At 37.0% G+C, this 16,113-nt stretch overlaps 1 protein-coding gene across 1 annotated transcript in view; it reads left to right on the top strand.

Annotated features, from left to right (window-relative positions):
- Positions 1 to 11,615, top strand: part of LOC150106192 (uncharacterized) — a 150,792-nt gene extending 139,177 nt beyond the window's left edge. Inside the window, exons 7-8 of the mRNA XM_090392223.1 lie at positions 7,447 to 7,626; positions 10,322 to 11,615. Of these exons, the coding sequence (XP_090248349.1) occupies positions 7,447 to 7,626; positions 10,322 to 10,606 (465 nt within the window). The 3' untranslated portion in view covers positions 10,607 to 11,615. The remainder of the gene's footprint in view (positions 1 to 7,446; positions 7,627 to 10,321) is intronic.
- Positions 11,616 to 16,113: the final 4,498 nt, after the last annotated feature.

Below are 16,113 nucleotides of genomic sequence, written 5' to 3'. Positions count from 1 at the left end.
CTCTTCACATAGCTCTAAAAGGATGAAAACCGATTCTTATTTTAGAAGATACGTACATTGTGATGTATTTATCCAGGACCATTTGGGAAAAGTTACACAGGATGTGGTCTGATATCCTCGGCTACTTGCAAAGAAGAGTTGACTACGAAATGAATCTCGGTAACTGTTATATTCTCAATTGCCAAGATGGTGAACTAATGGTTGATGATACAGGAGATGGTGGAGGTAAAGTTTTCTCTATTAGTTGTGAAGAAGCTGAGAGATTTTCACCAAAAATGTACGACATTGATAATCATTTACTATTTTTGGAAACTGAATTACCAGCTATTCGTATCATGGGAAGAATTATTGCAACCCATTTAAATTCATTGATGATTAAATTAGACCTTCAAGACTTTATTCAATTCGATAAAGATTCTCTATTTTGGGACATTTACGAACACTATACGAAGACAACTTGTGTATATCTGGTGACAAAAGAATACATTTAAAGTTTAGGGAGGCACGATGCCATATCCAGACTAACACCTTATCAGATGTATGGACTTGTCCTTCCTATGGTGTCCATTCTTAAGACTCTTTTGTGTGACCAGCTATTTTGATGTAATATAATCAAGAAACAGTGAGTGACGAACAATTTCTTTATTGAACTCATTGGAAAATGTTAAGAGTGTAAACTAAATCTTGTGAAACATTTCTAGGTAATTACATGTTCGAAGTTTTCTCTGTGATTATACTTGTAAATCATATTTCAGCAAAATAAAATATGCATTTGTAAACTTAAATGAACAAAAGTTTTGTGTTATTGGCGTGTTTTTCACGGTGAAATTTTTACTCATTTATTGTTTAGAAGTTGATATATAAATCCATAACTTTATACCTTAATGCAATTCTGTTTAATTACTGTAAAAAAAGTTAATATTTCTTTAGGAAAAAGTAATGAACTTGTAAGATCTAGAAAATTAAATCTATACGAAGACCATATGTGTAAAAATTGGTGACAAAGAAAACTTTAAGCAGAATCATTAACACAGATCATGATACAAGAAAACGTAAATGTAAAAAAATATACAACTACTGTGAAATTAATGCCAGGAATGGGGGGTGAAATGCAGGGATAACTGATATCCTCTAATTAATTATTTTAGAAAAATTAACAATGCTACCTACTGACATTGTTAGAATTATCTGTAAACATTTCGACCATATACTGATATGGGCTGATATACAGATAACCTCAATTAGAATGGTGGTGTCATTAGCATAAACATCAAAAGGGAGGATATGAGTCATGATTAGACACTGTTGACTTTTACACTCACATAAATGTAGCACTATAGTCTAACGTTTACAATGTTTAGAACTTTGTAACATAGAAATTAACGAAGTATACTACAGAGCTAATATTAATTAAAATAATAAATAACTATTTATTTGTGGTGGCAAAAGAAGTTTCTAATAAGAAAACGCTAACACAGAGTCCAAACCCTTGTTTGTCTCATTTCGTTTAGTTAAACTTACTGATATTAAAGAAAAAAACGACATTTTGAAGAAAAAAAAATTAAAATTTCAGTTACAGAAGTAGCCTCGAAGCACAAGGAATCGAAGGCAAAATTAATAGACAGAAGAGACAATATGTTCGTCCCCAGTTTTGCGAGCAAAAGCAGTTTCTGTATGTCGACGACGGAGACAAAAAGTGGATTTTGAAAAGCATGTTTTGAATTTTTATGAGAAATGCATCTCTTATTAAGAAATGTGGGAAAGCAGGCTCAAAGCTACAGAGCAGTTTTCATGAATACAATGAAGTTGAGATTTTGAGCTTCAGTGCCCAGATGACGATGCATCCTCAGAATTTGTTAATTCCATATCTTGACTTAAAATCAGTTGTTGAAATAGACAATTTCTTTGCTGAGGTTTCAGTTATAAAAATACTACTGCAAGATTTAAAGTAAAATAGAGAAAAATAACCAATCAGATTGAAAAAAAATATAGAAGCATATCAAAAGCCCACATCGAGTGATGTGAATTTTTGGATTGCGGTATTCCATATGATGAAAACACTATGGGTGCGAATGTCAAAACTTTGAAAAGCGATGAATTTCTTGCTTGCTGCGATCACAAATATTTATTTGAAGGTAAACCTTTTATTTTTCTTTACAATTTTTATGGTCGACATTGATGTCGCATATTGTTTTCAAGAAATATGATAACCCTATTTTCAGACATATTAAGTTTAAAGTCTTAATTTCTGTTTAGTTATGAATGCAAAAAAAAAAATTACAAGTGCAAATTACGAAGTTTAGTGCAATCTGTCACACTACAGTGTGAAATTAACGGAAGAGGATAGCGGTGACTTTACTCTACTTCCCATGATGTCACTAAGTAGAGAACATGCACAACTCTGGGAAAACATAGCCATGAGCCACAGTGCGAATGTTGCGATGTTAAGGAAATGGACAGAATAAGGAACAAGAGTCAACTGCATTTTCAGTTTATTTACTGCTATTCGTTCTTTCATGCCACAGATCGTCTTGTGTACCCCGTTAAGTAATGTAAAAAAAATGAGCGAACCCAAAACCCTTTGAAATTTTTCTTTCTTCAGGAAAATAGCAAAAGAGACAAATCTTGTGAAATATTTCTAGGTAATTACGTGTTTGAATTTTTCATTCTGAATATACTTGTAAATAATATTTCAGTCAAATAAATGCATATTTGTAAACTTAAATGAACAATTAAGGTGTCGTTCATGTCGTTAAGAATATTTATTCTGCTTACAATTTGTAATAAAGGTAACATTTAATAAGAAAAGTAATGTAATGAAGTTTTTAAGATCTTAAACATGACGTAGAAGCAGTAAAACTGAGATTCCAGCAATTCATTATTTTAGAAAATGTGAATATGAAAGGAAAAAAAGTGTGTGTGTTTGATTGGGGAGGGAGTGGGATACCGCTGATATCCAGTAGTTAATTATTTTAGAATATGTGAACATGAAAGAAAAAAAAATGTGTGTTTGAGGAGGGGTGAGAGGGACACCATTTGATACCCAGTAGTTAATTATTTTAGAAAATGTCTAATGCAATCCATTGACAAATATTTTCCCACACTTTCACCATCAAACCAAAAACCCCAACACTTGACCAAATATCCTCCCATAATGCCACACTCGAACAAAAACCGCTACATTCCAGAATTCCAGGCAAGAACCAAAGACACAGCGTGACGTCAATGATGGATGGTCCCCCAGGGAAATTCGAAACATTCCATATTCTAAACATCACCCAGAATTCCATACTAAAACCATTACCCATAAGCCACCACTGAAAAGAAACAAAAATAAAACACTCGCACAAATCTGCCACCCCACGACACACAGGAAGTCAGACCTCCTACTAAAATAACTTCCCCTTTCCACTTCAACTCAATGACGTCACTTATTTACAAATGACATCACTACATCTGATAACACACACCGATCGCAATGACGTCACGTTTCCTGTGTCACATCCCCCACCCTTATTTGATTATTAGTGCCCCCTCTACTACTATATTACTGTACACTGAAACATTTAATTTAATAAAACAAAACCAAAATAATTACATTTTTGCAAGTGTCGCTTAAACTAGTAAGAGAACTCTTCAAACTTTGTTCACAAACCTTTAATATACGCGCCATTGAAAGAGATGCAAATAGAATTTTGTTTTTTCTCAGAGGTGTGTAACATTTGCACTCGAGGTGGCCCCAGGACTTCTCATCAGGGTTGACTAGCTGCAATGGAGCATAAGCAGAATCATTAGCATGATTCTCCCAATTAAAATAAAAATCAATGAAAGTGAGGCTCCAATGTACACGATTACTCTGTTGATTGTGGAGGTTTTCATGAAAGAACGATCTCCAATACAAATGCGCCATTTTATTGGAGATCGTGGCTTAATGAGAAGCAAAAAAGGAAGTAAGGTCCTTATCTTTAAATTAACGGCACTGAATGGCAATTATGATTATCGAATTCGATGATTTTGAGCAGTTACAACTTGTTTCACTCACTTGTTCTTAGGAATCTCTCTCTCTCTCTCTCTCTCTATGGATGTTTTCTGCACAAGAAATTCTCGCCTCCCGCACATTAGCTTTTCAAAATTTCAAGAGTGTTTGACGAAGTGTCTTCTACAGTTTATCTTATTACGAACGGCCGGCGAGAACCTTTGCATTGCTACCCCTCTCCCAGTCATTGACTTAACTAGGAATAAATGGAGCGATCAGCCTCCTTATTCAAAACTTGACTCGCACTCATTTCAGATGCTCAAAATACCATAAAATAAAATGTGCTTTTGATACGCAGCTGATGGCTGTACTCAACACTTGACGATGATGCGTTAGAAACGTTTTAATAATTCTTTTTCTGTTAGTGTTCAGTTCTTATTTTAAAAAGTTGTTTCCAGGCGCAGTTATCATTTATAATAACAGAATGGGGAGGGGGAAAAAAATCCAAAGAGCGATGTTTCGTTTTTATCGTTATTTTACCGTACAGCAGTGAACTTCGCAAGTAAATGTGTCGATGTATTGGCTGTGGCGTTTCGTGGGCCTTTTCAAGACTTCACAATCCATTGTTCAAATCTCATATTGTACGAAATGACATTTGTTTTCTCGTAGAACAAATTGATTCGGAAAGCCTTTTTTTTTTTTTCTTGCTGCCACCCTCGTCGGCATTTATTCAGATGGTGCTTTGTTTACTGTGAGAAGAAAACAAGTCTGGCTCCGAATGCATCTTGTAAGATGTTGTCCAGCTGTCTGTTTCTGGGCTCGTGCAAACCCAGAGAACATAAATTTCAGATTCAATGACTTCAGTTTATCCTGCACATTTCGAGCAGAATTTGCGGAGTGAATTTTAAGTTTAGAATCCAAACTTAAGTTTTTATTTAACCTTTCTGACATTTTTATATTCGCAAACTCCGGCTGTTTTTTGTTTTTTTTTTTCCACGTACGGTAAAGGTTTCGATTATTTCTGCAGTTCTTGTAATCGGGCAGGTTTTAAAGTAATGGCAAGTGCTGCCATCTCTTTGGGCACATTTCCTTTTGCTTTCTTTCATTCATTGCTCTAGTCTGAGTCGAAGTGAGAAAATGCTTCCATTCGCGTTGTGTTCCTTATTTCTGGGTATATGAATGAACAAAACATATCATTTTGCTACCGCAAGAAAGCTAAAAAAAAAAAAAAAAAAAACTGACAAGCGCTATTGCAACAGATGTAACTTCGCAAATCTGAAAGGTATTCGATTGCCGCCTGTATATTGATTCTGTTTAAAAAAAATACAAATGTGAGAAAAATAATAATGGATTTGGGAGTGGGGCTAGAATCTTGTGTTATATCTTCAATATTTTTATTCCTCTCCCGAGTTTGCAAGTCTTGAACGTGTGGTTAGTTTTTTCCTGCCTTTTCCCTCACAAGTATAAAACTCCTTCGTACACCTACGGCAATAGTAGAGTTCGTGTCATTGCTACCCTAAATAAACTTATAGACGCCTCATAGTAATAATAATAGCATTTGGTTGGTGTTTTGCGACTCTCTTGGACGCATGGTGAGTTTGCTGAAGGATTACTGGACACTAAAAACTACATAAAGTTTGTCCTTAATTAGTAAAATCTTGTTTGGAAAGATGCATTCTCATATAAGTTAATATTTTTCCGGACAGTAAGAAACAGATGGCATATTAGAAGCTGTAAGCAATTTCTCGGTGGGCCGCATGATGCATCCCAGGTGCACTGAGATTTGAAGCCCGTGCATGTCCATATAATATGGACATGCACGATCCATATTATGAGTCGTATTGCAGCTTGTCCATCTACACACTGGAGTGAATGTATGCGCAAAACTACTCGTAACATGGAGTGGTAGTGGAGATTATCCATGTTATGGAGGATCGAGGGCACCGCTTTTCATTGAATGGGCTATCGTAGAGCAGCTTTCGCCAACTGGGATTAGTTATAGAAAGAGAGTCAACACATCGTAGTCAAACTATTACGTCAGAAATACTGCTTTCTCGTCATGATATGACGACCCGGTGTTGCCTCTTTATTTATCTCAGTGACATTTATTTAAAGCTACAAGTAAGCTACGCAGAGAATTCTAGCCAACTAGTCCTCGAGCCACACAGCGCCCTAAACTATCGCCTTTGTTTCCCCCTTCTAGTCAAAAGACTATTTGTCTAGCAAGTTACATTTTAGCGACGATGTGGAAGTGATAGCGCGTATTGACTGCTAAGACGGAAGTGCCTGTCGTCATGGAAACATTACGTCGCATCATTTGTTACCACAAAAACAAACGAAAATAAAACAAAATACACAAAGCTTCTTTCTGTTAATATTTGTCATCGGAACAGTTGTTAACGAAGTGATATTCAGCATTACATCAAATCTCTTTGGTTGCTCTTTTCTCGTAACTTTGCAGCGAGATTTTGTTTTACTTCTGTCAGTTGACCTCTTTCTGATCTTACACCATATCAACTTAAGAGATATTTTTGAAGAGTTATTGATCGCTGTTAATGGAACAGACCGTGACCTCTGATAAGATATTATCAGTTCTAGTTTTCCAAGCCAAAGAATGACACACTAGTCATTCTTTGGCTTGGAAAGGTTTGCCCGCCCGCCCTCCCTCCCGTTCGTGGAGGAAGGGCAAGCCTAAAGTGGGATTTGCAGAAACGGTTCAGAAGACATTTTTTCTTCCTCAAAACAATCGACATTATATTCTTGTAAGATTTTTTACATCTTGAGAGATTTGACAATATACATTTGGATATACGTTTTGTATATCCATTTCTCATCCATCCAAGAAGGATGGAGTCCCCTAATTAAAGGCCCCTGTTTGCATTTTATGTCTGTAGGACTCTGTTCACGGTGCCGGTTTGATTGTGCTGAGGAACGAACCCTCCACCCCTGTATCAGACTTCTGAACTGACCCTTTGATTGGACAGACCTGCTAAAGATTCCTCACGTCATAGATGGATTCAAACTTCGCGCTTTTCAACCAAAGGGCTCGGGCTACACCAACGGAGATTCGTTTTGTACGCAGAGAAGTCTTTTTTGGCTCGAGATGTCGTGGCGTTGTTCAAATGATTAGTGAAGTTCGTTTAGACTGCTTGATGGGACTTCGCCTACCTTATTAGTTCAGCGATGGCAAAACTCAGACGCAGCGTTCTTCATAGGTCTACCGCAAATTAAAAATGGGAGTCCAGAAATTCTGTTTGCTACTTTTATGTAGTTTAAACCACTGTGGGAGCATTCATTCTTAATTAACATAAAATATAAGTGTCAGATACTGGTTTTAGATTAATCCTGAGCCTTCAAGGTAGTGTATCTCATGAATCTCACTAAGAAATACTCCACTAAATTTTATTAATCGCTGGTAATTATTAATTTAATAGTTATGCAGGTTTTAACTGCACATTTACTTTTTCCAGCTCGCCTTTCGGTCGGTCCAGAACCGCCTGGCTGACATCAAAGCGAATATCAGGAGGATCCTTCAAATACCCGAAGAGAGTATCCGCGTCAGCGAATCTGCGGTGAAAGAACTAGAAAACAGCCTCAGCACCTACCTCAGAACTACAGTAGACACCTTCATCGTTACGAGAAACATCGAGGTAAGCACACCTTTTTCATTTTAATAATGGTGTTAGCAACAATCACACTTTTCATAAGCGTCATTGCGAATTCACTGGCCAGAATGAGAAATGTCCTTCAGAAAAGTGTGAACGCAACAGAAAGCCCACTTGTTTCTCCGGAAAATCCATTCGCGTGGAAATTATAACGATGTGTGAAGTAATTTCTCATTTCCAGTTATTTCCACGATTATGCACCACAACAAAAAATTACTTTACCAAAGTTGACAACAAAGATTCATTCGCCATTTAATCTATTAAGGGTTTCCGCTCATTTTAAAATCTCTTAATTAATAAGCATTAAGTATCTTAACTACTAAGTTCCTTTTTTAAATGACGTAACAAATGTTAAAGCACTTAATCTGCGTTGAGGCGCATCAGAGCGTTCTTCCCTGCGATACTCGAAAATAAATCAAAAAGATTCGGAAGTCACAACGTTTCAAAAATCCTTTTAATTGCTGAAAGGAATTCTTGCGAGCAACCGATTTTCGGCCGTGCTTGTTTTTCTGTGTTGAAATGATTAAAAGAACAAGTTTGCTAAATAAATTACCAAAGTGCGACACGTTTTCCAGCATAAATTCTCTAAATGGCACAGAATGAGCAGTTAAAAGACGAAAAAACAACGTGTGGTTGTAAACAGATCCACAAATCGTGATTAATTCAGTGCATTTTACATTTAGCACTTAACGTGATCGACTGCTGAGATACTCCTGTGATTATAATCCTTTCACAATTGAATCCTCTTTTGTTAGATTAATTTTCTCGAATATCCTACGAATGTTCCAGAAAATTCCTACTGTGTACTGGGAAGCAACTGTTCGTTGATTACATCATCGAGGATATTTTTACTATTCAGGATTCTGTTTGTGTTTTGACAGTCAACGCTATTATGAGCTTTGCTTCTTTGCATTGAATTTCGTACTAATCAGGCGCAGAACCGGTGATTATCCTGAACTGAATTGTTTCAACGCTCTTCGCGATCCAGATTTTTGAATCTCGGCCTCTGACGTAGAGATTGAGTGGAATAAAAAGAAATAGCGTGAAAATCCACGCGTAGATCAAAAGTGCAAAACTGAAAGTACTACCTCGCATCCTAGATTGGATTAGAACCAATGTCTTTCCAATCAAATGGTACGGTCTTTCTTTGGACCAGAAAAATAGATCTAACGTGCACAATAAAGAAGTATTCTCTGTCAACATGTTCAGGACCTTAGACAAATGGATTTTAGAGTTAAAAAAAAATCCAACATGCGATGGGCTTTCCTTTCTCCATTCAAAGACCGGTTATAGTTGGATTCTAGTTTAAATAGTAATTCCATGAATATGTATGATGCTCTCACTGATATATATCGTAATAAATAGTGAATGATACGAGGGGATCTGGGAAGTTCTGATAAACACCTAGAACAAAAATTAATTAATTTTATGTCTTCTTATAAATCCTAATAGAAAAAAGATTACAATTTGATGAAACATGGGGGTTGAAGGGTTTCAAGGCATGCTCTTCCTTGTGGTTATATCAATTGCTTTAATGTCATTTTTCTTCTAGGTGTTTATCAGAACTTTTCAGCCCCCTCGTATAACTGGAAAGCTAAATTTCATGCTGGTGACTATTCTGTATTTTTTTCAATTCTCATACACAAATTTTGTCATAATTTCTTCAGACTTCTCGTAGCGATACACAAAAAGTTGTAAGCAGATTAGTCTTATTCCCCCTGAGTATTTTTTATTTATATTTTACGTATCCGGAAAACCTTCTCTGTAGACCAAACATGGAACTTTTTCAAGCGACCTCCAGTAATCGTGGAGGTCGTCTCACACAGGTTATGAAATTCATCTCCCCCCCTGAAGACTCACAAACCTCCATGTCTCGCGGCGGGATTCAAATCCGAAGTCTGTTGGTTCGAGAGCGGATACTCTAACTACTCGGCCGGCAAAGGGTAATGACATTTACCTTTGAAGTTAATGACGATATGCCCCACATGTTTCTGGTATTGAGCGAAATTTAAGGATGTTAATATTTTCTCCGTTTCAGAGTGCGCTCTTTCAGACTAAGAATATCACAAGTGGTTGGTGTCACTCTTAAACCCACCACTCGCAGAAAGTCTGTTAGACATCAAACTCAATTGAAGAGATGAGAAAGTATTTATCGTGCGCACTCATACTTATCATGATGAAGTCCTGCACTGTATTGTTTCTTGCTCTTCCACATTCATGTATTTGTACATCGCATTGAAAATTTATTTTCCGTCGCCATAAGAACATGCAGTTAACCAATGTGATAACACACACTGGCCACCTGAGCCTGCTTTTGTAACAATTCCAAACAACACCAGCACCCCTTCCCCTCTCGCCCATTTCAATCATCATCCCTATTCACCCAAGAGGACGTTCAACACTCCGACTAAGTGCAATGCAACAACAACATATTGGGAGAGCAAAATGTTGATGCTGACATTCTGCCATGCCTGAGAACGGGATAACATTTTAAACGTCAACGTGAACAAATACTGCGCACGTGTACCGAATATGAACGAGTTCAGGCGTACATAAATATTTTTACAAAGTATATAAAGAAAAGCGGATTTAATTTATCTTTGTTTCTTGCGTTACATTATTTACTTTTTTTCAGTTCTGATTTCCTTATCTAATGCTTTCTGCCATTCTCTCGTTACAGGAAGTCTGCTCCCAGATCTGGGCTACGCTCTACGATTATCCCTGTCTCAAGTCATGCGAAGGACTGCTTCAGTACATCAAGGATTGCGTCCGCCTAGCGTGGAGTCTTTCCAACCAAAACCCACCGTTCATCATCGAGTACGACACGCGTACGTTTCGCAGAGATATGCACGTGCGATTTCACACCTCAAATCAGGAGTGCGAGCAGGTGAAGACCTACTTGTGGCCGACCCTGCTCGAGGGAGAAAACGGACCGTGCGTGCACAAAGGGGTTGTGGTCACGTGATTGATTTTTGCTCTTCGCTGAACGCAGCTCCTTTTACCGCGAGAGTTTTTCTGACCCTTCCCAATGCTGATGAAATTCGTGCCTCTGAAAAACTCCCACGTGCGTTGTGTGTACATAAGAGATCACGTCAGAAATGTTTTAGACACTTCTCAGTTAAGGACTATGCGTCGACGTCTCGATTTAAAAAGAAACATTTCTCTGAGGAGGTCATTTTCGCACGATGCGAGCATAACACTTCTTTCGCACATCGCGAAAGGAAAAGTGCAGCAACATTCCAAGCAAAATTATAATTGATGAGTGTCGCATTTGTTTCTGTGTTTAGTGATGTCGAGCTATTTATACGTGTCCTGTGTTATATTTATTCTGCTTCGTCGATCGCGATGTCGTTTAAAATATTAACTAATATTTTAGTTCACATTTAAAACTGGTTAATTACACTTTAACAAATACGACGATGGTTTATTGCTCTGGATTTTTAAACAAGTAAGGAAAAAATGGATTTTTTTAAAAAAAATTATGGGAAAAATGTTTAGAAAACACTGCCAGTACCTTCCGTTTCCCACCTGGAGCTAAAGCAATCGTGCTATCTGTCACCTAATACTGATAGCTTGGTCAATTTTCTTATTTCATTGTGATGCTCATTGCCAAACACCGACTCATACGCTGCGGCTTGGTTATCCTTCAGAGAAGTTGAGCGAGGCACAGCGGACAGTAAAAAGAAAACACAAGTTTTTCTTAAAAACGAGCAATCTGGGATAAGGGAATCGAGATAGTGTATACATAAACATTTAAGTATAACATGAAAGATAAAGTTACTAGTTTTTCCCTAGGCAGGATGATCCTCCCCTCCACTAACGAGCCAGTGCTGAGATTCACAAAACTCACTGTTACCAAGTGCTGCTGATTGACTAACCGTGCAAGATGAAGCGACCCCTTTTAGGCTACATCTAGCAGCTGTTTCTAAACCAGCCGTATTAAGATTAACTGGATAACTTAAGGAATTCGTAGCAGTGCCATCTTGGCTAAATTTTAGATGTCTGATGGATAACAATTCCCGATTTAATCGCAGGTCGAATTGTGATCCCTCACTTATTAAATACGTTGCTCAAAACTCTCATATTTAAGAGGAACTTATCGCAAAGTATTTGTGCAAAAATACATGGGGAGAGTTATGGGGAAAAGTTTTTTTTTTTTTCCCCGCATTAAGAACCAATTTTGGTGTTGAAGTTTTCACGATGAGGATTGAGAAAATTGTCGAAATCGAATATGAGGAGCTGCTGACAATTCAAGCAAACAGATAACTAGGATGCTTACACCTCACAAAGTTGGCGGATACTTAAAGGCAGAATAATATTGATTAAGCAACGTAGTTGAGATTTGTCGTCAACACTTCAAGGAGGACGTTTTGAAACCTTCCTAAAAGAACAAATCACTTCACGGAGATCACTTTTCCAAAGAAGGTGTGATCCTGTTGAGATCAAAACATCTCAGAATGAATCATCTACGATACTATCCCGCAACCGAATGCAAGGATTCTCTTAAGGGAAATCTTTAGTGCCTCGTAGCTCCTCTTCGTTTTCTGAAACATATGTAGAATTCTCAAAATTTGATTTTCACTCCAACTATCAATTTAGGAGACTTTGGTTCCAGTTTTTTTTTTTTTTCTCGCATTGAGAACCAATTTTAGTGGTTGATTTGTGTTTCACTTAATAAAATTTGTGCTTTAAATATTTCTGCATTCGATTAAAAAATCTGCAGTTTCTAGAAAGACAGTCTGACTCTTGCCCAGTAGTAGGTCTAGTGGCCTGTTACTGTCTCAAGCCATCTTTTGACTAGTCTTCCCACCGCATTCTCTTTCCTCTAGGGATGTCGAAGAACTTATCGAGGTAGCATCTGTTTACATGCTGTAACCATTTGTCTCTCTTTCTGGATTATACTGTTATTATAGGTGTCATATTTATATATTATGCATTATATGTTTGTTTTTCATCCAGTCTAGTAACGTATATCTTGCATTTCTCTAATATCATTCAAATGACGCAGTGCGTGGTTTATTTTGTTTTCTGATGGTGCAGTCCCATATGTGCGGGTCTGTTTTGCCAGTGTCGAATGCTTTAATTCTGGTCTGCCACTTTTGCTCCATTTTTCAATCGTGCTTAAAATTATTCATAGCACTTGGCTGTACGTCTGATTTTTATTTTTAATGTAATTTTATTCTTTCTAAGTCAGACTGTAACCAAAATAGTTTAATTTGCGTGCTCAAGAATTTCATTTTTACTTTACATTTTACTTGGAGTTGGTTCCTTTCATTGAAAGACGAAAAGTTTGGTTTTCACAGTTCATATTTCCATATTAAATCGGGGACAGAATATAGCAATTCATCTTCATTATCGGAGAGAAATACTTAATGCGGTATCCAAGTGCGTCAAGATGGGTATCACCTCGTAATGGGATATTATCACGAAATGTCAGTCGGTAATGAGTAGCGGTGATTAAGTGCAGCCTTGATATTTCTTCTCAATTTGACTAAGGTTACACATCTATAAAGATTGCAAACTGCTACTGTTTGGTTACGGATTTCATTGTCAGCGTTTTTTAAAGTTGTTTCCCGTTCAACATCAAAGACTTTCCTATGATCTTCATGTGTTGGATTTTCGAATTCTTTGTACTTTTCCGGAAGTAATTTCAAGGGAAATAACAATAATGATATAGTTTTTTATATGATTTTGCAACCACCACTGAGAAGACTTATTCCACGATAATTTTTGCAGCTTAGTGTTATTTGCGAATAAGTCTTGTAAGTCGTGATTGAAATAAGATTCGTCTCTCAAATATTTTGAAATTGAAAAAAATATTTTTCGATTCTAAAAAGAGTGTACATATATGACAGAATGACTTGCTTGTCCAAGTTAACATATATTTTCATAAGCAGTTGGAAATCATCGGAGGTGAGCCGTTATTCATCTTGATGAGGAATAGGCGTTCACTTAGATGAAGATTAAGCAAAAGCTTAACATTAAATGCAATTAAATTTACTATCAGTGAGTTACACTCAATACATGTTCGTAAATTAAGTTTTTTTTTTCATCTTTTACTTAATGCGAGTCGCATTTAAGCGTAAACGTGCGGAATATCGAAACTTGTGTGGCGAACTCATACACGAGAGGATGCTAAACCTCTCGCAATTAGAGCTGCGTTTCAGTGAGTGCAGAAGGTTACAAATTGCAGAATTGGTCGTCTGTTGAAATATTCGTCGTTTCCTAATAAGGATAGTTTGCAGTCGCACAAAATAAGTCACTGAATTCAAAACTGAAAAAATTTTTCCAGTTCGCTAGTAAGAGGAAACTCACCCACCCGCAGAAGCAACTTCGAACTGTTCCTACGACTGAAAAGGATTTTGTTTCCTGTAGAAATGCCCGAATATGAAAAGGAATCGGAAATAAAAAAAAAACAGCAATTGTACAAAAGACTATACTTAAGAAAAATGGCGCAACGTGTGAAAACGAACAATTTATGACGTCATTAAGTGCGTTTCATTCGCGCATCTCAAAGCAGCTCTTACAGATCGTCGAAGTCTTTCGCATGAAAGAAAATCTTACGTTCGTTCCCATCACAGTTCAACTAATGTTATGTGGGAAGAATTTCAGCACTCGTCTAGAATTATTCCAAAATAGCGAAGAATTGCTTTGTGCAGTTGAAAACTCCAAATACACAATAGCAACACCGCCTTAAATTTGCCAAGTTTCTTATCGCGTCCTCTTCTAAACCAATTTCAACCTCTGCATTTCTATCATCTGACTGGGCTTGAAAAGCTTTCGGAAGAAGCAAAAAGATGGAAATATAATAAACGGGAGTGTTTTATCATTTTTTAGGTTCTTTGTTGCTATGTGTTGCATTTTCTTCTTCAGAAAGAGACATCCGTGTAAAAACATTTTAATTTGTTCGGCGAATCTTTTGCAGGGTTGATGATGCATCTAATTTAATTAAAAGCGTGGTGTGTTATTAGTTTGAGGAACCTCAGTCATTAAAAGGAGGGAAAAAATTGTGCGAGTTTGGCAAAATACAAATGCTGTATAATCTGTGATTTTAAGAGTTTGCTTGTAATTTTAATAATGAGTTGTGGACGTCAAATTTCATCATTATTAATCAACTATTAATAATTCTGATTCTGCGAGCATGGAAATATTGTTAATGATGAGATCTATTGCTAATAGCATCAGCGAAATCGTAATGGCACCTTATGACGATGCACTTGTCACAGATATTTGTCGATTCCACGATACATTCCTCCTTTTACAACTCTGCTAAAAATAATATCGTTGTTTGCATAATTTTCTGTAAAGGAAACTATGGAATATTCTTATACAAACATGCAGTCTGATTTCGGCAACCGAATCTTTGCAATCATAATGAAAGATTTTATGTTTGCAAACGGTGAGGTTGCCCTACGAAGAGTGTGGTTTGGTTTCTGGTTATCTGGTATAATCGAATGAATGAAGAGCCACACTGGGCATTAGTGTCGAAACTCGCATCCCTAGTTCTACAGACAGAGCATCCATCATATGCACTCGCTATTCTTGTGCCATACGACCTCAAATGTCATCTTCATCCTAGACTATCTCTAGAAATAGAAAACGATGAAGCGGCATCACGCAAAAACAACATTTAGCAATGCGCTTATGCGTGTCGTGGATGTTCATTTATTTTTAGATACCTTTCATTCACGAAGGAAACATTTGTGAAGTAACAATTTGTGTGATATCCTGCTGAAGTAAATTATTCATCAGCTTTTGATATGTTAACATTTATATTAAAAAAACTTATTAGACGCTTGTACAGTTTGATGAAAAAAATAAAAAGGTCCATGCTGTTTTTTGAAGACGACTGTTTATTTCCCATCTCGCTTTCTATTTAAACCGAAGAGTATTATTCAAATAATATTTCTAAAAACAAGTTAGGGTGGTTGCTGCATCACCATCATATATCATTGCCACATTGTCACTAATATTCGTATCTTGCTTTCCATATATTATTTTACACCGACTTAAAAACAGACAAGTTATTCAGAATTCTGTCATCAGTACTTAAAGTGGGGAATAGTTGCTCTTGCTCCGAAGGCATATTCTGTGTTGCACACTTTATCATTTCTGCACGTACATTCTCGTGCATGCAAAAATGCCAGTCTGATTAAAACCCAAATTTAAGCCGTTGCGCCTCTCACCATCAAACGGGATTCCCATCATTTTAAGGTTCTTCTCAAAAATATTAAACTAACAGCACTCAAACCAACCTCTTGAACACTAAATACATTTCCTTCGAATCTACCACTGTCGAGCTTTCCATTGCGTGCCTAGGTTGAATTATCCCTGTCCCACCGAGGGCTCACGAATTGCCGTCAACGATAAACATCACATGGCCGCTGCCACCGAAATCTTCATCTTATCCTTCATGAAAACACGGAAGTACTCGAAACCTTGACTGCAGGAGACTAAGAAGGGTCTCGAAAC

This window comes from Typopeltis vanoorti, chromosome 5 (assembly GCF_054136105.1).
Source record: "Typopeltis vanoorti isolate ZY-2024b chromosome 5, IOZ_Tvanoo_1.0, whole genome shotgun sequence".
Classification (NCBI taxonomy): Eukaryota; Metazoa; Arthropoda; class Arachnida; order Uropygi; family Thelyphonidae; genus Typopeltis; species Typopeltis vanoorti.
This window is presented reverse-complemented; position numbering and strand designations above follow the sequence as displayed.